This window comes from Dermacentor variabilis, chromosome 5 (assembly GCF_050947875.1).
Source record: "Dermacentor variabilis isolate Ectoservices chromosome 5, ASM5094787v1, whole genome shotgun sequence".
NCBI lineage: Eukaryota > Metazoa > Arthropoda > Arachnida > Ixodida > Ixodidae > Dermacentor > Dermacentor variabilis.
In genome coordinates this window covers 194,561,019-194,588,687 of record NC_134572.1, presented here as the reverse complement: position 1 = coordinate 194,588,687, position 27,669 = coordinate 194,561,019, and the positions used below count along the sequence as shown (strand labels likewise).

General features: G+C 48.2%; 1 protein-coding gene across 3 annotated transcripts in view; it reads left to right on the top strand.

The window, feature by feature from the left end:
- The window catches only part of Amph (amphiphysin), a 252,698-nt gene that overhangs the window by 130,044 nt on the left and 94,985 nt on the right, over positions 1 to 27,669 (top strand). For 2 of the 3 annotated variants that reach the window (XM_075693889.1, XM_075693888.1), the window contains 2 exons: positions 5,252 to 5,590; positions 21,697 to 21,851. In XM_075693889.1, coding sequence (XP_075550004.1) covers positions 5,252 to 5,590; positions 21,697 to 21,851 — 494 coding nt within the window. The remainder of the gene's footprint in view (positions 1 to 5,251; positions 5,591 to 21,696; positions 21,852 to 27,669) is intronic. The other variant, XM_075693890.1, reaches the window with a different exon arrangement.

Sequence of the window (27,669 nt, the reverse complement as noted above, 5' to 3'; positions counted from 1 at the left end):
AGGTGGGCGGTGCTCCGCTGGAAGCGACTGGTGCTGCCGCTAGTCCTCCTGAGGCCTGGAACTCTGATGTGGCAGTCGAGGGTGTTGGCCAGGTCCCGAGGCGAGGCCTAATATGGTCGGAGTGTCTGTGCCATGTGGCCACGTCTGGCATGCGGACGAGCAGCGATGAGGCGCTGGCAGGTGCCACCACCTGTCCGTCAGACCAGGGTGGGCCAGGACCGAAGTTCCTGGCGAAAACTGGAGCTCCCGACTCCAGCAAAGGCCGGCCCGGGACAGCACCCTCGGTCAGCAGCCAGCTTCTGCTTTAGCTGCTTCAGGAGCACTGTGGATCGGAGGTCTGGATGCAAGACGTCCAAGGGTGTCTTGACCATCCGGCCCAGCAGGAGCTCACAAGGGGCATGGCCAGTGACATTGTGGGGCGTGGTCCGATACTGAAACAGTATCCGGGCAATCTGCGTCTGGAAATCCCCAGTCTGGCTCTTCTTGAGCTTGTCCTTGATGGTTTGCACCACCTGCTCGGCTGCACCATTTGAAGCAGGGTGTTATAGCAGAACCATCATGCGGCGGATTCCATTGTTCGTCAGCCAGGCCAGGTACTCTGTGCTGGCAAAAGCAGGACCATTGTCGGACACGATGACGTCCGGCAACCCCTGGGCGGCAAAGACCTGTCGTAGCATTGCGGTGGTCGCGCCGGCTGATGGAGTGGTGACAGATAGAACCTCCACCTACTTTGAAAAGGCGTTCACCACCACCAGGAAGTAATGGCCCTTGAAAGGTCCCCCAAAATCCATATGTAGGTGGGACCAGGGTCTCTGTGGGAATGGCCAGGGGGTGATTTCCACATGGCGCGAGGCCCGCTGATGCTCCTGGCAGATTTGGCAGCTCTGCACCATTTGAGCGATGTCCAGGCCAGGCCACCAAACATGGGACCGGGCCACCATCTGTCTTTTCCACGCCAGGATGACCCGCGTGCAGCAACTACAGGACTCTGGACCAGAGACTTTGTGGGATCACCACCCTGGAATCCCACAGTAGGAAGCCCTGCTGCTAGCTCAGCTCAGCGGCCTTGTTGCTTTAGGCCTGCTGAACCAATTCGTCCCCACGGCACACCGCCTTGACCACCTGAGACAGGACTGGGTCCCGGCTGGTCGCTTGCGATACCGCAGATCTGGAGAGCACCTCCGGGTACGCGGGCTCCAGCATGAACACTTCAGCAGGTTTCGGAACAGCATCGGGCACCTCTGGCAGGGGCAGGCGGCTCATGGCATCAGCAGGTCCCAGGTCCTTTCCCGGATGGTAAACCAGCTGGTAACTGTAAGCTGCCAGCCTCAAGACCCAGCATACCAGTCGAGGTGATGCCTGCACGGGAACTGCCTTGTCAGGCCCTAGCAGCCCCAACAGCGCCTTGTCGTCCGTGACCGCCTCGAACTTCCGGCCCCACAGATACTGGTGGAAGCTTTCGACACCAAACATGAGGGCCAAGCCTTCCTTGTCCAGCTGGCTGTAACGTTACTCTGCACTATGAAGCCGATGAGAAGCAAACGACACAGGACGTTTCTGGCCATCTTTGTCACGGTGTGCCAGGACGGCTCCCACGCCATACGGCGACGCATCTACGGTCAGGACGACAGGCTTGGCAGGATTGAAGTGTACCAGCACTGGAGCCTCAGTGATTAGCTCCTTGCTGGACTGGAAGGCCCGGTCTTGCTCCTTCTTCCAAACCCATTGCTGACAATCTCGAAGCAGAAGATGGAGCAGCTGTAGATGCTCCTGCAGAATCGGCAGAAAACTCCTGTAGAAGTTGATGAGACCGAGGTAGCTCTGAAGCTCCTTCTTGTTCTGGGGCTTAGGTGCCTTGAGCACAGCATCAACTTTGCGGAGAGCCGGGGCTCAGCAAGCCTGGGAAATGACATGTCCCAAGTGCTCAACACTGGGGGCCAGGAAAATGCATTTTTCCAACTTGAGCTTGAGGCCGGCGTCCTGTAGTCGTGCCAAGACGTTGTGCAGGTTCTGCAGGTGGTCCCCGTTGTCGCTGCCAGTAACCAGGATGTTGTCCAAGTACACCACCACGTGCCTCATGCCCCTGAAGAGGTTGTCCATCTCCCTCTGGAATGTGGCTGGGGCCGAGGCCACGCCAAACGATAAGCGCATGTACTGAAAGAGTCCCAGAGTTGTCGATAGGGTGACATACTTCCGGTAGGCATCCTGGAGCACCAGATGCTGGTAAGCATCTCTGAGGTCAAGCTTGGTGAACTTCTGTCCACTGGACAACGATGACCAGAGATCTTCAATCCGGGGCAATGGGTACTTCTCGGCAGTAGCGACGGGGTTGATGGTAACCTTGAAATCCCCGCAGATCCTGACACTGCCATCTCTCTTGAGGACTGGTACGATGAGAGCGGCCCATTCAGATGTCTTTACGGGCACCAGGATGCCCTCTCGCTGCGACCGTTGCAGCTCCTGGGTGACCCCATCCTTCAGGGCGAACGGCAGTGGGCGAGGCTTGAAAAAACTTGGCCGGGCTCCTTCAGGTACACAGATGCCAGCCATCGTGCCGACGAATGTGCCCACCCCTGGCTGGAACAGGGACTTGAACTCGGTTAGGAGGCTGGGGAAGTCTTTCACCACATGCAGGCTGGCTTCCTGGTACTCTGGCAAACGAACGCCCAGTGCATGAATAAAATTTCAGCCCAGCAGCTTCGGCGACGACCCCTTGGTTAAGTAAAGGGGAAGGGTTGCCTCCCTGGACCTGGGAGAGCTGCCTGGAGTAACTGCGCAGCATCACGCCCGAAGACTCTATGGTCACACCGGGAAAAGTATGCTTGAAGAGTTTCCCGGACATTAGTGTGCATTACATTACCGAGCAGCTGTGCTCGTCAATGTTCATTGCGCTGCGGTGACCAATGTTGCCTACCGAGCCTAGCAGGCCACCAAGCCTGGCGGGCCATCAAAGATTATGCTTGAGGGGGCATCACATGCTTGTTACAGTATACTTAACACTGGTGCCGAAGAACCATGTGTTCTGGGAATGTATGAAACGGTAAAAAAAATTTGTGTAACTCTATTGGGTCATTTTTTTGTGTTCTCGATTGCGAACGTTGGCTCTGGGAAAACATGCGTAACAGGAATGTATCAACGAGATTCTACAATATAACAGATGACCCGCCGTGGTTGCTCTGTGGCTATGGTGTTGGGCTGCCGAGCACCAGGTCGCGGGATCGAATCTCGGCCATGGCGGCCACATTTCGATGGGGGCAAAATTCGAAAACACCCGTGTACTTAGATTTAGGTGCATGTTAATGAATCCCAGGCGGTCGAAATTTCCGGAGTCCTCCACTACGGCGTGCCTCAATCAGAAAGTGGTTTTGGCCTGTAAAACCCCATAATTTAATTTTTAATTTTCAATATAACAGATTAATTTCGGCTGCCTCGTCATCTTCGTTAAAACAAGGTTCGAGTGTATTTAGAAACCGGCCGCCATTGTGCAACGCATTTATTGCCCATGTTTCTTGCTAAAAATTCAGGCGTGCATTAAGCCCAGACCACACGTACGCTTGCAGACGTGCGTAAGCTCACGTCCATGCACCCACACATGCGCAGATGGCACGGCACGGCTCGTACGCATCGAAACGCGGCATGATCTCTGAGAACAGCTCCTCTCTGTTATCATGCACTTGGGCTGCCTCGCATCGGCGCGCCTGGCTACGCAGCTACGGCGTGGAACATTCAACTCTCAGTGAAGCAGATTTATATAATGCAAGGAAGTGCTTCTTCTTTCCTTTTTGTGCTGATCTAACAGCTATAAAAATATAACAAATGTGTTTATAGATATCGAAGCATTTTGAAACACTGTCAATAACAAAGTATGAAGCAGCGTCTGCCGAGGCATCTGTAAGTGAGCGCAATGAACATGTGCTGTCCCGTGTCTTTGTAGATGCAAACCGCCATTCCTCGTGAGGCACAGCAGGCACTAGGCGCCTGGACGCGAGCTTGCGCGCGTCCGCAAGCCTACATGTGGTCTCGGCTTTATATTTGTGCTTTGCTTAGAGCTTTGTATTATGTTTGTGTTAGTTTTCTACTTTGAACGCATACAAAAAGGTGCATTTGATTCAGGGACATATCAGGGAAATATAGTGCCAACTGAACCAGCAGTGTGTTATGTTTTTTTATGTATCTTATTTAATTGGGCCCTCCAGATAATTCTATCAATTTCATAGGTCCCGTCAGGGTCGAAATAATGCATGTTGACTGTACTGGTTCATTGCGCCCTGCTTTGGGCTGATCTTAAAAAAATTGTTTGCCAAGGACAAGGGGCACTAAAGAGAAACATATTATAAGTGAAGTACTCCATCAAAAATCTAATTTCATGATGTTTTCTCGTGTATTTCAGATGTTTTTCTGCAAGTTAAGTGCCCCCTGTTTACAACATTGAGTCTTTGTTTATTTTAGCAGACAACACAGTCCTTCTTCAGTGATAAACTTAACTAACGTCAAAAAAACGCCATCAAAGCAGGCAAAGTTCGAAGTGTGGCGTCATACCATTCCACTCGTGCCAATTGCAATAATGGACTCGTGATGTGTTTTTCTGCAGCGCTCGCAAATCGATGACAAATTTATCCTTTGTTCTTCGATTTGTGAGCGCTGCACAAGAATACATTGCTTCCGAACTCGCTCAGTTTTCTATCATAATTCAATAATGGAGCTCTTTGTGAGGCCAAACTCAATATTCAGTATGGCACAAGCTGGTACTTATTTGGATTATCTTAATGTTACTGTTTAGTGTCCCTTTAAATTTGATTTGAATGTTGAGCAAGTTTCTGTAGCTAGCTAAATTTATGCTTCTGGACTTCTCGGCTTTGCTAGTTTATCACCTGGCGATACTCTGCATATTTGAAACATAATTCTTGGTTTATTGACACAGTGGTAATATTTCATTAAGGTGTACTTTGCGAAGCCTTAATTGTGTTAAGCAAAATTAGAACACCACTTTTCAAGGGCAGGTGCTCGATGTGGCAATCTCGAAGTTTTGCTGGCAGTTCCCGTTTTGACGACGGGTTCTCAAGCGTAGCTCAAGCTGTTTTTTCTCAACTTGTTTGGCGTGCTTAATTCACTCTGTGGCCTCCTATGCGTGATCTTGCAGATGCAATCACTCTGGTCTGCCAGTGTTGGCAACAAAACGCACTCTTTTCTCTCTTCTCTCCTTCCCTGTTCCCCACCTCCCGCTTATGCGTACTAACCCTTGCCTCTGCAGTCCGCCAAGGCGCTACTCGCCAAATCGCTGTGTGCCTCCGCTCCGGCGCACCCATTCGAATCGGGAACGGACAACTGCCGACACCAATGTAATGTCGCTCGACTCGGTCGTGGTGCCCGGCCCTCCGGTGCGGCTAGCCGCCGGCAACTGCCGCGACACCACCGCGCAGTACGCCCGCGTCCGGCGCCACTCGGCACACGGGCGGCCCCTCGAGAAGAACCGCCGCGGGGCCAGTTTTCTCTCACTCAGTGCTGCTACCGAATCTGGTGGCAGGCCAGTTGAGCTCTACCTCGTAGTTCGGCCACCAAAGGGTGCGACAGAGCCTCGCTCGGAGCCCAGGTACCGGCGGCTCGGATCTTTGCTGCACATGTGGCAATGCGCTAGATTATGTATGTATCGAAGATAATTCCGAGACTGAAGAGTCAATTGGGATATATTTTTGTGTTTTCACTTTTTCACACCTCATCGGCTGTGGCCACACAGCACGGATCTCGTTTTCGGTTGTAAGGATAATCTTTTGGCACAAACTCGTTGGCATGGCAGTGGCCATCATGTTTTATGGCTGTAGACAGCTGCACATAGCCACGTGTATGCACCGCACACGCAAAGCATTTTGTGCTTCGTGTGTACATTATGTGCAGTTTGAAGAAGTATACAAGCTGCAACATTGCATTCACATTTCGCGCGAGAACCGCAGCAATTTCTCATCGTGCACCTTATGAGCAGTGCTCGAGCCCGCTTCCAGGGATGACTTGTAACACACACTTGCAGTTAACCAGATTTGCAGCTGGAATATGCCCGCTGACGCCATTGATGACGAATGGCGTAGCAAATTAAAGATTAACCAAAGCTGTCGCACGCAGCAGCAAACATGTCGGTTTTTCGAAGCAGTTACAAATTTATTTACTTTTTACTTGGGCTGTGCCCAAGAAATTTGGCCTCAAATTTATGAGAAGAAACAAATGCAGCAGATCCAACGTGGGAATCGATAGAGAGTGAACCTTACGAGGGAGTACTTCTCGTGTGGCTCATTGATTCCCCGAACGAGGAGTTCTGCAATGTACACTTAAACACAGGCAGCATTACAGGGGTTGAAATTTGAGGCCTACTCCTGCGTGGCCTTTCCACTCCTGCGCACAAAGTAGTGTGAGCCATCGCTCCTCAACGGCGCTACCCTCCTGCAGCCGAGTGCGATCCATTCGGCGATAATTCGCACGAGCAGTAGGCAACAGACATGGTCACGAAAGTCCAAGATGGTTCTCAAAGAAAGCTTAGCTTTACATGGGAACCTCACCAAGACAGAGCATATACTGACTGCACCACGTGCATCACTGACGCGTTGCAATTGTACTCCAATCACAGTCAAATCTCATTGCTACAAACCCTACATTAAACGAATTTCTCAAGTCTACGGATATTTTAAAAATCCCTGCCAGATTGCCTATATTGTCAGTGTAAAAATATTTCAGAGCTACGAATTTCAGTACAACGCATATTTCAGAATAATGCACATAGTTTATTTTCCCCTTTATGACGGAGGAACATCAGTATTACGAATTCGCCCGAAAGTAACAGCACCGCAACTCTCACATGAAACAGAAACTGGGAGTGCAGTAGCTATTATCATTACCATGTTGAGTGCCAACTGCTTCAGCACAAACTTCAAGACAAAGGTGTGGCGATGTTGGCGCGAGTTCAAATTATGAATGCAGCTAGCAACGGCGCCAAGAAGCGAAAACTGTTTTCTCTGCTGGACATATTGGACGTATTGTAGGAAATCGACGCTGCGAAAAGCAAATCGATGTGTGCAGACAGCATGGCATTGTCCCATTGACCGTCGCTACCGTTTTGAAAGAACGAGACAAAATTGTCAAGCTTCACTGGGAATCGCAACTCGCTCGTAAGAGGAAACGGCTGCGGCTGGAAAACTTTCAAAATGTGGACCAAGCTGTTCTCGTGTGATTCAAAGGTGCCAGACTGCAAAATGTTCCTGTGTCTGGCCCAGGGCTCCAAAAGAAGCCTGCGAATTTGCAGATGCACTTGAAATAACTGGGTTCGAGGCCGGGTTGGCTTTTTCATTTCCGCCAAAGGAACGGAGTAACTTTCCAGGTAGTCTTGGGCGAGGAAAACACTGCTGACAGAGAAGGCGCGGATTCCTGGTGCAATGATCGTTTTCTATAGGTGGCTGATTCATACTCCGAAGACAATATTTTCAACACGGATGAGACCGCATGTTTTTATCAGCGCCTGCCAGACTGGACGATGCAGTTAAAGGGCAGCAGTACAAAGGAGGAAAGAAGTCGCATCTTTGCGTGACAGTCCTGCTCTGCTGCAATGCAACAGGCACAAAGAAAATTAAACTGCTAATCATCGGCAAGTATGCAAAGCCTCGCTGTATGAAAAGCGATATGTCGTTACCGTATGACTACCGCACCGAAAAACGACCCTGGATGACCAGAGAACTCTTCCGAGTGGCTCATCAAACTCGACGACCAAATGAGGAGGGATGACCGAAAAATTCTACGGGCTGTCTACAACTGCTCTGCTCACATTGTGAATGTTCATTTGACGCATGTTCTACCGCCAAACAACACGTCCTTGGTGCAACCCCTAGACCAGGGCGTTATAAATAGTGTGAAAGCAGAATTTCGTAAGTGCCTTGTGCCGCGGTTGATTATCAATCTCCGCCTAAAGCAGCTGACTGCAATCAATGCTCATAGGAGCTTGGTGGAACTTGAAGGTGTTTACCATTAGCAACTGCTGGTGAAAAGCAGGGCCTGTCAAAGTGCCTGTGCAACTTGAAGATGACCTGGAGGTGACCACCAACAACCCAGTAGACCTGTGGACCTAGGTTGTGGACCTGCTGCCCGCTGTCTCTTCCTTCGACGACTACTTGGAGAGCGAGAGCGCAGCACTAACAGGGGCGGACCTGACAACTGTAGAGGTTGTTAACTTCGTTCGTGATGTCTCCAGTGACGATGACTACCCGAAAGAAGAATATTGTGGGTCACTGAACACAGAAGATGAGATCGTGTTGAACATTGATGTTTTAGTGCACATGAACAAAGTCCGCATTTTCATCGCTCGATGCCGTGACGTTCCCGATAAGGCATTGCGCAAAGTGGAAGATGTAGACGCATTCCTAATCAGTTATGCCTGCTGCACACACCAGAAGAAAATCACTGATTTCTTCAAATAAATCAGCTTTGAAGTGAGTGAAACATTTTTATTTGAGAGTATGCTTGTCTGCACACTCGTCTACTGCCAAGGTACATCATTTTCATTCCTAGGTGTGTCCACTGGCTCATAACCGCAAGTTTTTCATTACACTGATATTTCAAAGTAATGAACGATTTTCGGCAGTCCCGTGTGATTTGTTATATTGAGATTAGACTATCTCAGAGGCTTTATTTCTGACTGAGAGTAAATTGCGTTGCAGTATGGTGACTGTGCTGTGCAATTCCTGAAGTGAAAGAAAAAAAGCAGACGGCTGTCTTTTTTTTTTTTTGTTCTTAAAGATCAAAGAAGAAACCCTGTCTGCATTGCTCTAGCGTGCAAACAGTTGCATAAATGTTTTCAATACTAGCACTTTCCTTATTACCACTAGTACTTGGACAAGGGCCAGAGCTTACTTCAACAACCCCCGAGAGGAGTAAAAGCAACTTGTCTAAAGCATGATTGGTCAAAGCACATAATCGCGTGCAGATTTTCAAGTAATTCATAATTAAGACTGTCGCGGTACGACTCCATCATCACACATCTATTAAAACATCGGCAGCAAGACGCAGAATAACTAAACTGTGCGAACAGTCTTAAATTGATCTCACTGTTGACAGTGATGTCGTGCCTCGGCAGCTGTCCATCGAAGCAAAGCTAAAGTTACATCGGCTTATGGTGCTTCCACCTCCTCAGTACCAGTTGACATAGGTGGTTGCCAGGCCAGATGTCTAGGCGGTTGTTGCTAGATGCGTTTACACCACCAATTTCCTTTACTATTCACCACCAGGCTCCCCTATTTCCCTTAAAGCCCAAGACCTTGAGTAACATCCTGATGGTGCGATGAGCAAAATGAAAAGGTGAAAGCAGGAGCCAACGTTTCGACAAGTGGAATTGTCTTTTTCAAGACAACATATGCTTTCCCCACCACAGTATACATACACGGTAGGTGGGATTCATCTAAAGGGGAGAAGTGTAAGGCGGGTGGGAGCGGCAATGGGCGAGGGTGTCGAATTGAGAATATAGGAGTGCTGTGCACAAGGCCAGTGGCACGATCATCTGTCAATCACATGTCAACGACCGTGTGTCAGCCAGCATGTCACTGGCGTGCACAGCAGCCCTCTATTACCTGTTTCGCTGGTGGTTGTGGTCTATCGTGTCTCTGAGAGAGATAAAAGGAGCGGCAGAAAGCAGTGCTCATGAAAAAAGAAATAATAATAAATACTGAAATGGAGTAAATAAACAAATAAAAGGAAAAAGAAATACCACTTTGCAACCAGACTAATTGTTGTTCCCTATAGCTTGAAATTTAGCATAGTGAATAGATTCTAAAGGTCCCTTTTAAACGGCGACTGCTTTGTGAAGCTTTTTGGCTGTGTCCGTGCAATGTCCGTTTAATGTGACATTCATTGATTGTCCTGTTTCACCGACATATTGTTTCTTGCAGAAGGAACGTTCAAGCATATAAATCGCATCCGAACGTGTACGAGTGAAGCTATATTTCGCATTATGTGTATAACTATTTGCAGTGCTTTTAATCTTAATGTCACTTTGAAGGTGCATGCGTTTATTATGGGTGAATTGTTGGATGAGTTTCGTGTCCACTAACATGTCTTTAACGTTCCTGTTGCGGCGATAAGTAACACTTGGTACATCCGGGAACACTTTTTAGAGACGTTTGTTACTTGATAATATTGGGTGGTATTTTCGTAGGCTGTTTTCTATGTTTGGGAGTGCATTAGAATATTATGTTATTAAGGCTGGCGATTTGTCAGATTCTGGTGTAGGCTGTTTCTTCGCTGATTCTGACTCTCTCTCCAATTTTGACGCAACATCATAAGCTCTATCAAGAGCAGTTTGGGGATAGTTTCTTTCTGCTAGCATTGTTTTAAGGTAATCTAGGTGGCGGATATAATCGGGGTCTTCGCTGCGGATTCTTCTTATTCGTTTTGCTTGTCTGACAAAAATTCCTTTCTTGCAGTGTCACGGGTAATCACTGTTGTAGTCTATATATTGCTGGCTATCTGTAGGCTTTCGGTAAAGTGTCGTTCTCAGTTTTCCGTTTCTGTGTAGACTGTCGTGTCAAGGAAGTTCATCTGACTAGGAGAGTGGTGAGAAGTAAATGTAATACTTGGGTGAAAGCGATTGAAATGGCTAATCAAATCTATTAATGCCCTTGTGCCGTGTTCCCATATTGTAAATATGTCGTCAATGTAATTAAGATAGATGTGCAGTTTTAAGGTGTAGGATTTCAACTAGTCTGCTTCAAGCTTTCCCATGAAAATATTCACATACGGGAGAGTGAATGGTGTTCCCATGCTAGTGCCGAAAGTATGCAGGTAGTGCAAACCTTTGTAGTACGTTTGCAAACTTTCGGCACTGTCCCATGAAAATGTTCACACACGTGGGATCGAATAATGTTCCCATGCTAGTGCCGAAACCTTGCAGGTAGTACAAACTTCCATAGTCCAAAGTTTGCAAACTTTCCGCACTAGCATGGAAACACCATTCGCTCTCACATATGCGAACATTTTCATGGGACAGCTTGAAGCAGACTCGTAGAAATCCTACCTTTAAAACCCCACACCTACCTTCACTACATTGATAACATATCTATAATATGGGAACATGGCACAAGCGCATTAGCCTGCTTAATTAGCCATTTCAATCGCTTTCACCAGAGTACTAAATTTACTGTTCACCCCTCTCCTAGATAGATCAACATCCTTGACACGACGGTCTACATAGAAAACCCAAAACTGAGAACGACAATTTACCAGAAGCCTATGGATAGCCAGCAATATTAAGACTGCAACAGTCGGCACCCGCGACACTGCAAGCAAGAAATTTTTATCGGACAAGTGAAACGAATACGAAGAATCTCCAGCAAAGGCCACAATTATATCCACCACCTAAATGACTTTAAACAATGCTAGCTGGAAGAAACTATCCACAAATTGCTCTCGATAGAGTTTGATGTCGCGTCAAGATTGGAGAGAGTCTGAATTCATGAAAAAACAGCCTAGGCCAGAATATGGCAGACCACTGACCTTTATAACAAGATATTCTAATGAACTCCCAAACATACACAACATTCTATGAAAGTACTACCCAATATTATCAAGTAACAAGCGTCTCCAAAATGCGTTCCTGGATGTACCAAGGGTTACCTATCGCCGCAACAGTAACTTTAAAGACATGTTAGTAGACACAAAATTCATCCAACAATTCCCCCATAATAAATGCATGCACCTTCAAAGTGACATTAAGATTAAAAGCACTGCAAATAGTTAGGCACACGAAGTGAAATGTACCTTCACTTGTACAAGTTCAGATGTCATTTATATGCTTGAATGTTCCTTCTGTAAGAAACAATATATCGGTGAAATGGGACAATGAGTGAACGTCAGATTAAACGGACATGGCGTGGACACAGCTAAAAAGCTTCCCAAAGCCATTGCCGAGCATTTCAACCAACGAGGTCATAACTTTGATGAACTTAAACTCTACATTTTAGTCAACTTTCCGCTCTGAATTAGAAAGAAAATACGGAAAGTCATACCTTATCCACATGTTCAAGGCATTGCAACCAATAGGCATGAATGTTTCAAAGGGAGCATTAGAATCTATTCACTACGCTAAGTTTCAAGCTATAGGGAACAACACTTTGTTTGGTTGTAAAGTGGTCTTTCTTTCTCCTTGTATTTATTTATTTATTCCATTTCACTATTTTATTTATATTATTTACTTTTTCACGAGCACTGGTTTCTGCCACTTCTTCTGTTATCTCTTTCAGAGGCTTCATAGCCCATGACCACCAGCGAAACAGGTAAAGGAGTGCTGCTGTGCACGCCTTCCACACAACGGCTGACACACCGCCGTTGACATGTGATTGACAGACGGTCGTGTCACTGGCCTTGTGCACAGCACTCTTATATTCTCAATTCGACACTCTTGCCACTCCCACCCGCCTTACGCCCTCTCCCCTTTAGATAAACCCCACCTATATATAATGGGGCGAGTAAAGCATATGTTGCCTTGAAAAAGACAAGTCTACTTGTAGAAACATTGGCTCCTGCTTTCACCTTCTTGTTTTGGTCATCCTCTTGAATTTCCATCTCCCACCTTTTCAGTGTTACCCTGATAGTGCGACATACTAGCAAATGATGTATACTCTGGTTTCTGCACTACCTCCACATGCTATGCAAATTTTCTCCTATGACATTGTGTTCTCAAATACAGTAGAACCTTGTTCATACGTTCCCATTATGTACGTTTTCCCATCGCCAATGTTCGCAATCAAAGAGGAGGAGGATGAATAAACATTTATTTTTTAAACAGGATCCATGGGTAAGCCCCGGTTCTACTCTAGGTGGGAAGTATCCTCATTCCAGGAACCCTCTGGCCTTCGTTGCCTCCTTGGCCGTGGCGACGAGGCGTCGTTATTCCAGGTACTCGGAGATGAGCTTGGCCTCCCGCATTTCAATAAGGTCATCACTTTCTTGTTTGACGTTATATTCTTTCGGTGAAGGCGATGCATCTGTGCGTAAATGCCATGGACACTCTAGGATCAGGTGTGTCAAGGTGTCCGGTACACTGCATATTAGGCAGTGATATCCTTGTAGAATTGGGTATAGTCTGTGCATGATTCTTCTTTGGTGAGCTCTGGTTGAGGTGGTGGGTACGACTTGCGTTCCAGCCTGTGGTGTTTAAGGATCGCTGAGTAGGTGATGGGTACGGTCTCTGCCCCCATTGACGCAGACTGGGCATCTCGAGAGTAGGAAGGATTGGCCTCGAGCCGCGGCTTGTGCCACGTCGTTCCCCTCCAGCCCCTTGTGCCCAGGAACCCACGTCGCGCAGGTGTAGGGGATAGGAGTGCTGCGGTGCTTCAACATCTTTAGTGCTTCTGTCAACACGCGACCCTTAGCGTAGTTCCTGACAGCTGCTTCAGAATCGGAAAAGACGACAGCTGCCTCCATGCACGTGGTAGTTGCTAGGGCGATCACCGTCTCTTCTGCAGTCTCGGGGAGTGTGCACGAACTGTGGCAGATGCTAGCTCTCTGCTCTGAGGATCTATGACGCTCAGAGCTTAAGTGTTTGCGGGTATTTCGTTGCATCAGTGTATCTGGTGTCCAAACCTTGCCTGTCTCTTCGCCGTAGGGCATCCACTCGGGCTTGTCTTCTTTCCTTGTGGTACGTGGGGTGCATGTTGCGTGGCATTGGTGCTATGCATAGGGATTCGCGGATGTTTGGAGAAATTCGTTCTTTTCGGTGCGGGGTGGCTATAAAGGTTTCACTGTAGCTCACCCGTTGCAGCACTGATCTTCCACTGGGCGTGAGCTCCAGTCATTCTGACTGGCTTTATGAGCTTCAGCTAGTTCTTGCCAGGTGTTGTGTACGCCCAGCTTGAGAAGTCTCGCAGTCGAAGCCGTAAATGGTTGGCCCAGGGCGATTTTGATGGCTTTGCGTATTGTAATGTTAATTTTTTCTACCTCTGCATTCTTCAGCGCGAGGTAGGGCGTGCTGTATGTTATTCGACTGGTGAGGAGTGTTTGCGTCAAGCGTAGCGTGTCGTGTTCTTTACGTCTGCTTCTATGGCTTGCAACTCTCCTGATGAGATGCGTGACATGTGATAGCTTTCGCTGTAGTTGTGGGAGGGTGGCCACCCTGGACCCGTCTTTGTGGATGTGTAGCCCTAAAACTTGCATGGTTTACACTTTTGGAGTGGGTGTTCCATTGTTCCGGGATCGGGTTCATCATAGCCGGGTGGTCTGCCTCTCATTCTTAACTTGAAGACGAGGTGTTCCGACTTCTCGGGAGCACAGCGGAGGCCGCATTTGTGCAAGTAGCTCTCCATGGTATCTACTGCTTCCTGTAGGCGTGGTTATTGCATTCCGGTATTTGAGGCCCTCGTTCATAACATAATATCATCTGCATAAAAAGTGTGTCTTTGGTGTGGTATTGCATCAAGGAGGCTGGGTAGTTTGATCATGGTGACGTTGAAGAGCAACAGCGATATTACCAAATTGCAATCGAAAACAAAAAATGACCCAATACAGTTGACGTCATTTTTACCTGATCATACGTTCCCGTAACATGCGATTTTTTAGCACCAACGTTAAGTATATGTCGCCAAACTGTGATCCTATGATACATTTTCTGGCCGCTAGATCCCATGTGAACCAGAAAATTCGCGAGGCACACTATCGGCAACAGTATGTTGCTGCCCGCCATGGCAGCTTGACCGCAGTACTCGCCCGCCCATCTCACGTGAAAGCGCCGGCACACACTGTTTCTCATTTCGGTACCAACAAATCTCAGAGGTCGTCGCCCACTGCATTCACTGCTACCACGGCCAATCCTGTTGTGATAAGCATCTACGCCTATCTATTTCACAGCGTGTGGTGCCATCGGAAGCGTAGCGCACACTTTTACTAGGCGAAAACCAAAACAAGACGCCGTTCTCTGCTGCAGACTGCGATCGTACATGTTTTCTGGCCACTAGATCCCATTTGAACAAGAAAAGGCGCGAGGGACACCACACGATCAAGCACAGTATGTAGTTGCCCGTCTCGTGTGAAAACGACGTAGACGCACAGTTTATTCAGGTACCAGCGAATCTCCAGCTTGGTTGTTGCACGCCGCATTCACAGCTATCGCCATTAAACCTATTGCAATAAGCGTCTTCAACTATCTGTTTTACAGTGCATGGTGCGTATTGCCATTGGTAGCATACTGCACGCTTTTAGTAGGCCACAATCTAACTGTTGTATCGGCCGCTGTGTCATAGTGCGGGCTACACACTGCGCAAGCGTGAAGTTTTCTTTCTAACTCACTATGTCCCCTTTCCATTCCCCCTCTCTCCTGGATTACTATATAACCACCCTGCTGGATAGGGCTGGAGTTCCAGTACTGCAAGTCAGTAAAATAGAAGTGCCGGTGGCGGGAGAAGCCATCAGCCACATCAACGCCTTACGCAGTAACTACGAAGATGTCTTCTCGGAGGATTGAGCCTGATGAAGGGACCCCCCAGCCAGCTTGGTGCTCAAGGACGGTGCGGTAAACAAGTTTTGCAAGGCGAGACCGCTTCCATACGCGCTCCGCGACAAAGTGGCAAAAGAGCTGGATCGGCTAGTGTCGCTAGGCATAATATCGCCCATAAAATATTCGGACTGGGCGACCCCCATAGTACCAATGCTTAAAAAAGATGGCACAGTTCGGATTTGCGGGGATTTTAAGGCCACCTTGAATCATGCTTGTGCACTTGAGCAGTATCCCCTTCCGGTGATTGAAGACATGTTCGCGTCTTTAAGCGGTGGTGAAGTTTTTAGTACACTCGACTTGAAAGATGCCTACAACCAGGTACCACTTGACGAAGCCTCACGCAAGCTATGCGTCAATAACACGCACCAAGGCCTATTCTGTTACAACAGGCTGCCGTTCGGCATTTCCTCTGCTCCTGCTATATTTCAAAGGAAGATGGATACCATTCTAGCGGGCCTGCCTGGAGTTCAGGCATACTTAGATGATGTGCTTGTGTCTGAAAAGGCGGCAGACAACGGAGCTCGGCTGAAAACAGTGTTGCAGCGGTTTCGAGAGCATGGCGTAAAGCTGCGATACGACAAATGTAATATCAGCCAGCTATCGGTTACTTATCTGGGACACCGTATCGATCGTATCAGTCTTCACCCGACAGAAAAGAACGTGGAAGCTATCATGAAAGCGCCGAGCCCTCATAACGTGAGCGAGCTGCGTTCGTTTGTCGGAATGCTAACATTTTATTCAAGGTTTTTGCCGAACATGTCAAGCGTGTTGTCCCCGTTGTATCAATTACTAGAAAAGAATGCGCGATGGCAATGGAACCAGCCCCAGGAAACTGCGTTCGCCAAGGCCAAACAGTATCTCAAGAATGCCGAAGTGCTTGCCCATTTTGACCCGTTAAAGGAGCTGAAACTGGAGTGCGACGCTTCCCCACACGGCATTGGCGCAGTTCTGTTTCACACAGTAGGCAGCGTCCACAGACCGATCGGATTCCGTTCAAGGACTCTCACGAAAGCCGAACGGAATTACTCGCAGCTTGAACGTGAGGCGCTGGCGCTTGTTTTTGGGGTCACGAGATTCCGAGACTATCTGTTGGGCCGTGAATTCACCTTGGTTACAGACCACCAGCCTCCCCTCGGATTGCTAAGGACCGACCGCCCAACACCATCTATGGCTGCAGCCCGCATTCAGCGTTGGGCCCTCTATCTCGGAGGATATTGCTACAAACTTCAGTACACTCCCGGAAGACAACTGCTGAACTCGGACGCCCTCAGCAGGCTTCCGCTGCAATCACCAGGTCCCAGTATGGAGCCCCAAGAGTACGTTTTTTCTTTGGAAATCCTGGATTCAGGATCCAGGATCCAAATCCTGGATTTGGATCCTGGATTCAGTCACAACACGAGAGCTGAAAGACCTTACAGCCGTCGACTCGACACTAGATCGCGTCAAGCATTACGTGCTACGTGGTTGGCCTAGAAGCTCGAAAGGCCTTGAGCCGTGCCTGGCGGTATTTTTTGACCGTCGACTGGAGTTGTCCCTGGCACATGGGTTAATTTATTGGGGCCATCGAGTGGTTATACCTGCCGGTGCGCAAAAGCGATTGCTGCAGCTGCTACATGAAACCCACCAAGGGTCTTCGCTGATGAAATCGATTGCGCGATCATTGTTTTGGTGGCCAGGCCTAGACCGAGAGATTGAGGAAATGTCGGCTCAGTGTAAGAATTGCATCGACAATTTGCCCATGCCGCCAGCCGCTCCACCAGCAAGCTGGCCACAAACGTTTGAGAAGTGGTCGCGCATCCATGTGGATTTTGCCGGACCGATAGAAGGCAAGATGGTGCTTGTGCTAATCGATTCACACACCAAGTGGATAGAAGCGCTTCCTCTGAAGCAAGCTACCACGACAGCTACAATTCACTGTTTGTGGGACATATTCAGCAGATTTGGCGTGCCCAGAACGATAGTTTCCGATAACAGAACACAATTCACTAGTCGTGAATTTGCAACATTTGTCGAGAACATGTCGCACGTTAGGACCGCCCCCTTCCACCCGCAATCTAATGGGGCTGCCGAAAGAGCTGTCCGAACAGTGAAAGATGGCCTTCGGAAGTTGAAGGAAGGAAAATTGGAGCACAAGCTAATGCGGCTACTGCTCAATTACAGAAGGACGCCCCAGAAGAGCGGGAAGTCGCCATCACAGATGCTTCTCGGATACAAGATTAGATCGCGCCTGGATACGTGTTTCCCGAAGGGTAGTGGAGACCCGAAGGGTTTGATAACCAGGAGTGGCTGCCCCAACTAGAGAGCCGTGCGCGCGTTCGCAACTATGGGGCAGGAGACAAATGGATACCAGGACATGTGACATCTACATCTGGGACCCGAATGGTTACAGTAGAAACACCTGGAGCAATCGTCCGGCGACACGTGGACCAGGTGCGTCGTCGGCCTACAGAAACGCAGTCACCCGACACTGCGGAAGATGCATTCCCGGACGGCGCTACAGTCAGGCCAGAGGAATCCGCGCCACAGCTCGATGTGAGACTGGAAGCATCTGCTTTGCCGCCTGCAGTTGGGGATCATCATGCTGACCGGGCCTTCCCGGCACTTCCGTCATCCGCAGCAGTAGTGCCAAGCAAACCCGCTCAAGTCCTACGACGTTCGACGAGGACAAGGAGACCGGTTGACCGATTTTAGGAGGAAGTGTTGTATCGGCCGCTGTGTCATAGTGCGGGCTACACACTGCGCTAGCGTGAAGTTTTCTTTCTAACTCGCTATGTCCCCTTTCCATTCCCCCTCTCTCCTGGATTACTATATAACCACCCTGCTGTTGACAATAAACGCTGGTTTTTTACCTGTCTCGTTCCCAGGTGTGTACGTACGTTTCGTTCCTGCCGTGGCCTAACGGCCGCGACTATGTTACACTAACCATGCAAAGGAAAACAAAATGCGTCTCCGGCCGCGGGAGCATCACCAGCTCAGCGCACATTGGCATCTCGTGCCGCAAAGATCCGCGTGATGCTTCACATTACGTAGATGTTCACAATAGTTGAGTCTGTCAAATTTTTTTAGTTAGTTCGGATCTTATATTTTCCCAGTCAGTATGTGTTTTCTTGCGGTTTTTCCAATATGTATGAATGAGGTTCTACTTATCCTGATCTGAGAACGGCATGTAAATTGAGTGACAAACACAAAAGAAGCAGTGCTGTGTATGTCTGTTTGTGAAGACAGGTTCTTGTGAAAATATTGCGCACGCAAGGGCAACCTTGGTGTGAATAACAAAGCTGTTTGTGTACAAAATGCAATCTGTTGACATTGCACTCTCATGAAAGGGAACAATTTGTAATTACGACTCGGGAGACCTCAAACGAAAACATGGTTATAGTATGCAGGAATCAATAGGCAGGATGTAGTGACAGTTTCGAGCTGCACTAAGTATTTCACTGTTACGCCCATTAACAGTGCCGTAAGTCAGGGTTACAGGGATTGCGTAAACACAGATTCACTTGGACAGTTTTGACAGCCAAGACAACGGCATAGTTGTCAAGGACGCATCAGTGGATGAAATGCAGAGCCCCTTGTCGATGCTGTCATCAATGCCAAGCTTGGTTGTTGTGACCAGCACTGTCGACAAACGGGTTGCTGCTACATTCTCCGGGAGACATCAATTGGGCAGGGGGCCAGTTAAACGCTCGGCGACAGCCTGCAGGGTGTAGATTGTGGAGCAGGCTTCGTCCTCTCGCTTGACTGGCCATCCATCTCCACCCACCAGGCACAGTTCGACTGTCATCCGTGGTGATCCCATGAACAGTCCAGTTCTTTCCAACGCCAGCACTGCCTGCTGGATCTCTCTAAGGACTGTTTCACGAACTGGCACCGCCTCCTTGCAGCAAGCCTCTTCTCACCACATTTTATCCCTCTCCCTTTTCTTCTGCCTTTTTAGTTCTCCGCCACCTAGCTTTTTTCGGGCTGTTGCTTGTTCCTTCTGTTTGCGTCACAATCATCGAGCACGTCTTACAACAGAAGTACAACATTGCATGCATATCAGTCTCTTATACTCATCCCTTGTTTTACGCGCTGTTATTAAATGATGGTGAATAGCCAACTAGCCAGAGTTTTACCGTTAGTCTATGTTCTTCCTATACTGGGACCTAAATACCAAGTAGCCCGTTTTGTCCTCCATGTGACATACTCGGTGGTTTCTCAAAGTACATTTTGCTCTGAGCCTGCAGTACTCGGAAGTGATATCCAGCCCTGTGCTTGTTTGTAGCTTTTCTGTGGGCACCTGAGGCTAGTCTACCAACAGTCCTTTGATTAATCTGTGGTGCAGTTTCAACACAATACAGAGTTTTCAGACACAGCAGCTGCTCGCAGTCATTGTTCCGTTAGAGAACATTGAGAACGGGAGCTTATGCCTTGGACTAGCCTTTAGAGATGGGGCAATGGCCGGTCTAAAGACCTTGCAGGCTATACGAGTGTGCGTTGGCGCACGCGAGTCATTTGGGCACCAAGGAGGTTGTTGAAACATCTTTATTGATCATTTATCACTCCTTTGGCCATTGTAGTACGTTCCTCTACATACTTTTTGCCGGCTGCTACGTTGCGCCTTCGCGATTCCCACCTAAAGCCCATCGAATCCTTTGTATTATGTTCCCATTTGATATGTAGCCATTCTATAATTGAGTAGATTATGTTGCTGGGTGAGTTGGTTCAAGTCTAGGGGGGATGCGATGTGGAAACAAAGTTAGCGCTCGCTAACTCTGTTTCCACGTCGCGCTAATATATACCCACATTATGTGATGTTCCCATATTTATCACAGCATTTTAATGCGGCCGTCTCTCAAATTTGGCATTTGAGAGGAAAATTCAGAAGTACGAAAGGATGGAAGTATGCGGTCGCGAGTCCTACAATCGTGTGTCAATGTGCGATTGTAGTTTTTGAAGGTTCCTTAATGTCAGCTTCGCCTCAATACAGCTGTGTTATGCGGTGAAGAATATTAGGAGTGGAAAGGGACCACTGTCACAGAACATAGTGTGTGTCCCTTAGTTATACATGCTCACAGAGCTGTTTCTGATGTTGCATAGCAATTTGAGGCCTTCCTCACTGTTATGTTTTCCCCGCAGTTCCTTGCGAAACAGAATTCTACTGTAATTCAGATGCTTTGACATGCCGAGCTGGGCCATGAGGCCAATCTGTGGCAGGTCAAGTCTGCGCTTAGAAAAGATGACAGTCTGATTAAAGCTAGACTGGTTGGTTGCTTGCACTGTGCGACACGAAACGTGACATAATATAGACAGGACGGTCACATCTTTTTGATATTGTACGTCATGCTGCTGACACTCGGGACCTAAGTGGCAGCTTCATGTGCGGCCGAGGCTTTAAGTTGGGGGCCAGCTTCAGCATATTTTCTCCCGGAAATGCTTTACTCTTAACAAAATTATGAGCGCTGTTTCCGCTTAAGCCCGTTTCATTTGCTTTGTCAAATATGAGCAGTAATAGCACAAATAACTCGGAATTCGCAAGAGTATTGTGAATTGCGTGCTTGCATCGCACCAGTTTACGATCCTTCTCATCTCTTGAATGATCCACTTCGATGCTGTCATTAATATGCTGCTCTTGGCTGACAATCAGGCGAATAGTTCTGGACATTTAACAACTAAGCGTTCAATCCGAAAAGAGGTGTAGCTATGAACTCTCTTTCCGCTTGCAAGCTGCATGAGCCGTGTGTATTTACAAAATTGATGAGACTCGGTTCACGATTCGTTTATGCATGTGGCACAAGCTTTGTTCTTGGCCAAATCATGCAAAGGATGTGTTGACAGAAGCAGAGGATTTCTGCATCTTCCTTGTCCCGTCGACACTGGCGACATATTGTGGCTTTTTGCTCATTATTGTAAGTGACTGTGGGCATTGCTTGCCCTGTTCCATTGTGAATTCGTTGCAAGTTCTAGCCTGTTTGGCATGGCTCATGATACGACAACCATTGTGAAATTGTGGCAGGAACATCGGGAGAATGTCGTAATCAATTAACCATTTTTTGATGGTACTTGACACGAACCAGGTTCGTGCTTGACGCGTGCCTTTCTCAGTTGGTTCGACTCAGTCGAGGCTTCATGTTGGGACAGTAGAGACTAACCCGTCTTCCCGCCTCATCCTGCAGCCCCTGTTTTTCACCCCTGTTTTCTTCTAGTTCGGTCTCCAAGGAGGCGGACACGCGGCCCTACGAGGAGATCGAGTTCAAGAAGGGTAAGAGCAATCGTGCCAGCGATATTTCCATCAAGGTTACCGAGACTAACGGCCAGGTTGCCAACCCGGCCCCCCTCATGGTTTCCCCTGTGCGGAGTGGTGAGTACGCCTGCCTGCTTTTGCGTGCACAAGTGACGCATGGCCCAAGTGGAGCGTGCATGTGCCGGACCATCAAGGGGCACAGCACCAGGACAACTCGCATGCTCAGCCGCCTCAGGGTGACCGGTCCAACAAAGGTCGGCCAATGGGTGGCCTTTCACATTCTTTTGTTGCTCGATTTGTAGTCGTCGGCATGATGTGCTTGTGTTGAGGCTGATCGATAGCTTTGCTCATTGTTGGCCGTCCCCTCCGCAACCCAGGGGGGGGCAAGGACAGGTTGGTGCAACTTTGCTCCCATTCTCTCACGCTGGCGCGGTGCATGCCACAACTTTCTCGAGGCCTCTTTGCCTATGCATTCTATAGTTTGTGGAAATAAACAGCACCTCTTCGTGTGCTGCATTTAACAGCTTGTCTGGATTTTATTTGTCCCACATACACGAGAAAGAGTCAAGGTCGTGCTTCCTTTGGCGAGGCTGTGCGCACATTGTGTAGGCCTACTGTAGTACGTGATGTAGGCGGATACAAACTCTGCAAGAGATCAGTTCTTTATCAGTGCAGTCACTGCTTGTGTGCTTGGTTGTTCATGTGACATAGAACAGTCTGCGAACGAAGCCTTGGTATTTCACTGTGGATGCACATCTATAAAGGGTGGCCTGAAGCAGCACCATGCAGCACAAGCGGTACCCTGAGTACCTGCAGCCTATGGACCTCCCGCAATTAGTGACACGGGTACTGTATGGCACCACTGGTGACAGTAGCGATGCCTTACTGTGGTTGCCATCCTTTCTCCCCCGGCCAGTAGGAATACATGGGGCTACAATGTTTATTTTTACTGCACAAGTTCCTCGCATGTTTTAAGGAGCATGCAAAACAGAGCAGCAGTATTTCGGACAAAATATGTGTGTCTAAAATGCAGGTCTCGCAGCAAAAGCAATACTCGCTGCCCACTCCATTTGAATGAAAGTTCACAAACACTTCAGAGGTGCTTCATTTATTTCAACATTGACCATAACTCAAGCATTTTTTCACGGGCTGCCCAGTGCATGCCAGAAACCTGTGCAAAATATTAATCTTAATACAGGGGAGTTGGGAAAATATTTAAACAGTAGCACTAAATGTCATGCTGGGATCAATGGAACATAATGTCATGTAGTAACAGTGAAGAGCACAGTAGTGAAAACTGCGAGTCGCAAAGTGACTATTTATTTAGTGAACCTGTGCTCAGAAAAAACAATAGTCAAGCACAATGATAGCTGCGAGCACATTCGGCGATCTGGAACTCTGATCTTTGGCTCAAGTGTGTTGGCTTTTATACATAACTCGTCAAAGCTTCCAGGTAATTGTTGGAATGCAGACGAGTTACAACTGATTGAGGACCTTAACAGAGAGAGTGTAAGAGTGGGGTTGAAGATTAGTGTGCAGAAGACATAGGTAATGATGAATAGTCGGGCAAGGGAACAAGAGTTCAGGATCGCTAGTCAGCCTTTAGAGTCTGTGAAGGAGTATGTTTACCTAGGTCAATTAATCACAGGGCACCGTTATCATCAGAAGGAAATTTATAGAATAAAAAAGTGGTTGGATCACATATGGCAGACATTGTCAGCTCCTGACTGGAAGCTTACTATTATCATTGAAAAGGAAGGCGTACAATCGGTGCATTTTACCAGTGTTAACATATGGGGCAGAGACTTGGAGACTGACAAAGAAGCTTGAGAACAAGTTAAGGACCGTGCAAAGGGCGATGGAACGAAGATTGGTAGGCATAACGTTAAAAGACAGAAAGAGAGTGGTTTGGATCAGAGAGCAAATGGGTATAGACAATATTCTAATTCACATCAAGAGAAAAAAAATGGAGCTGGGCAGGTCACGTAATGCACCAGTTAGATAACCATTGGACCATTAGGGTTACAAAAGGGACACCAAGAGAAGGGAAACTCAGTCGAGGACAGCAGAATACGTGGAGCGATGAAATTAGGTAATTTGCGTGCGCTAGCTGAAATTGGTTGGCGCAGGACAGGGCTACTTGGAGATCGCAGGAAGAAGCCTTTGTCCTGCAGTGGACATAAAATAGGATGATGATAATGATGATGGTGGTGCTGATGATGATGGTGATGATAATGATGAATTGCTGGGGCCTGAGTGCCTTCACTACGCTTTTCGTGTCTTGTATACAATCTGATTACACAATGTTCGGTGACAACATACACAACAGATGGAATCAACAGTAACATTCAAGTAAGTTCCAAATCTTGCGGGCGTGTCTTGCGCCGAGCGATAAATCTAGCTAGCGGGCGAAATGCAGTCCCCGAGAAAAGGATAAATAATTACGTGTCCTTTGCGTGTGATACCAGAAAGTTACACATGCAATTACAACACAATTACAATTACAACAAACTTCACATATATTATATGCAGAGTACAACGCTATGCCACTACAAAGCGCATCAAGACGAAATATCATTAAATGGTGTTGTTGTTTTTTTAAATACAAATCAGAGCAGGTGTTAAGGTTATAAGTGTATACTTTGCAAATAAGTTAATGTATTTCCTGAAAAATGAACACTACGCAAATCTTCACCGACGTGTGGACACAGTAAATGATGAGACATAGCAATAACTAAGCATTCACTGTTATCTTGTGTGGCAACAAGCTAGTAAATGCAGTGAATATGCAGTGCAATATGCAGTGAAGTGTATGTTGAGCATGTGGTATGATGAGAAAATACGAAATGTAGAAACACATCGCAGACAGAGCGAGAGATGGAGGTGCTCTACACACTATTTAAAAATAACATTTTCGAGGTAGGAGTACAGTTCCTTCTGAGCCCTAGTGCAAGTTGTATCGTGCATCAGAAGACAGGAGCAATGTGATAATATATGTGCTAATTAACTAAAATAGCTTTCTACGTGTTAGATATAGATGGCCCATTGCAGTAGGGAAATAAAAGGGAGAAGCCCGTACATGCCAAGTCGGTGATTAGTTAATGAAAATATCAGCGTGCCTTGCAGGAGCTCTCGGTGCCACTCTCTCTCTCGAGCAGCAGCTGCAGCAGATCTGGCTTAGAAGTGTCAAAAGCCCCAGTGTCTGTCTGCATTCACACAGACTCTAGCTCTGTGTGCATGATGGGCGTATGAAGGCTGCCTAGTCTCCTCGTGTTGTTAGTCATCAATGGGCATTGTTCCACCAAGGCGCGATACTTCCCAAGGGAGTTTGACCTCAAGGAAGTTGTAGCATAGTATAAAGAACCAACTTTAGAGAAGGGATGCTGTACGTTCCTCAATGGTACGAAAATAAGAAGCGGAAACGCATGGAACATACCGGAAGGCCCGAGAGATGGCGCTGCTCATACAGAAAGCTTTTCAGGGCTTCGTGGTGGCGACGTTTTTTGTGCATGCTTTGAGCTTGCTTCTGTTTTTGATTTGCTTATTTTTTTAGTCTTCAAATAATAATTGGGTAGTTTCTTTATTCTTTTTTTCGTATGCGTGGGTGTGTTTAGTGCACATTTGGTTTTGCAGGATAGTCGGAGCATCCTTTCGCGCCACGTGCTTCGACTGATGCAACTGGGTAGGACATTAAATCTTTATAGCCTTTAAATAGTAGCTTGGAAGTGGCAAGAATAATAGCTGTTAGTGGTTTTACTGTGTGTGCCTTGGTAGGAAAGTGAGAGCGTGGCCACGTGGTTGAACACATGCAAAAACATGTCCTACCTTAAATCTGTGCAGCATTGATTTCTCTTAAAAGATTGGTGAAAATTACTTTGCGACATTTTAATGATTGAGATACTGTGCATATCAGTTTTTACTTGAAGGCACGTGCTATACATTATTATAGTATTTACGTTAGAAAAATCCATGCAATACACGGCAAGAAGGCCAAGGAAAGCGTGCAGTGTGCGGGGGAGACATGAGAATGGAGAGGAAATTGAGTCAATTTACACACACTGTGATGCCGATGTTAGGCTGAAGAAAATGGAGGCTTTCCAGGATGAGTTTGTCAAACAGGTTGAAGAGCTCAAAAATGAGCTTGATAGGGAGTGTGATGCATGGAAGGTAGTAGAAGAAAGACTTCAAGCAGCCGAGGAAAAGCTGAACAGGGCCACCATTGTGAATGAGAATGGTCGTGACAATGAAATGCAGTCCCCCGACATGATAGGAGAGGGAGTGTCAGCAAAGCACGTGGAATGTGTACAATGTGGGGAAGAGGTAGCTAGAAAGAGTGGCACCTACCTTGAGGCTGCCACACCCAAAAAGCAGGAGCATAGGGGTCAGTGCCTATTGTCGAGTTCGAATCGCGCGGAAAAGGACATAGGGAAGCAGGGAGAGGTAGGAGAGAGTGAAATGGTGATTATTGCCGGCGACTCAAATTTGGCTAAGTGTTGAGACGCAATTGTGGAGAGGGTGAAAGGCAGTAAAAGGTGGCGGAAGAGATATTTCCAGGGGGAGGAGGAGGAGGAAATAACTTTATTGTGTCTTGAGGAACCCCTCCCCACCCACTCTTGGTTTAGTGGCCGGCAGGGGTCGCGGGCCGCACCCACGTTAGGACGGGAAGCCCGTGAGCCTCCGCCCTTTCGTGAGCCCTCTGGACGGCCCGGAGCTGGGTCTCGTGGTCGTCGCTTTGCAGGGCGTCCACCCAGTCTTCTTCTTTAGTGAACACGGTGCCGCTTAACGCGGAGCATTGCCAGAGCATGTGCGCTAGCGAGCAGTACGATTCGCCACAATCCGGACATTGCGGCTCTACCTCTGGTGAATAACGGCTCAGTCTGCCTCTTGAGGGGAACGACCCTGTCTGAAGCATTCTGAATATCGATGACTGTGGTCTAGTGAGTTTAGCGTGGGGGAGTGGGAAGGTCCTCCTCGACAGCTGATAGTGTGTTGTTATTTCATTGAAGGTGAGCAGCGGGTCTCGGTGCTCCCCTCCCTCCACGCCACTTCGCTCGCCACGATTGCCGCAGTGCGTGAGTCCTCGCGCGCGTCCGTGCGCCAGCTCGTTGGCGTTGGGAAATTCGGCATGCACGTCGGTCCCCATGTGGGCTGGAAGCCATTTGACGATGTGCTGACCCGCGGCTCCCTCGCTGCCGAGGACGGCCGCCGCTTCCCGGGATATCGAGCCCGAGGCGAGTGCTCTTGCCGCCGATCGCGAATCTGTGTAGACGTAAGGACGTTCGGGGTCTCTCATTACCATGGCTATTGCCACCTGTTCAGCCACTTCGGACGTTACCCCCTTGACCGATGCTGCGTTAATTATCGTGCCATCCCAGCGTATCGAGACGGCCGCGTACCGGTCGCTGCGCCCATACTGGGCCGCGTCTACAAATGCCGCCAGGCCGGGCAGTTGGCGGTCGATTTCAGCAGTGCTCGGGCCCTCTCTTTTCGGCGCCCCTCGTTGAATTGTGGGTGGACGTTTCTCGGACGCGGTTCTACCTTGAAAGTGCCCCTGACCGCCGCGCTGAGCGCAATCTTGCATGCGTTGCACTCTGCCTCGGCATTTATTCCTGCTTCTTCTAGGATGCGCCTGCCGGCCCTGGTGGTTGACAGCCGCACAACCTGTGCCTTGGTCAGCGCTTGGATGATTTCTGATAGTGAATTGTGGACCCCTAACCGATCGAGCTGCTCCGTGCTTGTAGGGATCGGAAGACCTAGCACCCTTTTGATGCTTTTGCGTATCAGTATCATCAGGCAGACACTAGGTTCCGCCATGGAGAAAGCAAAAGCAAAGCTCGCGGAAAATGCCCACATGTGCAACCTTGTCATAGTAGCAGGTGGGTGAGATGACATCCTAAACAGGAAAGGGAGAGGACTACCCAGCACTGGGCGAAGG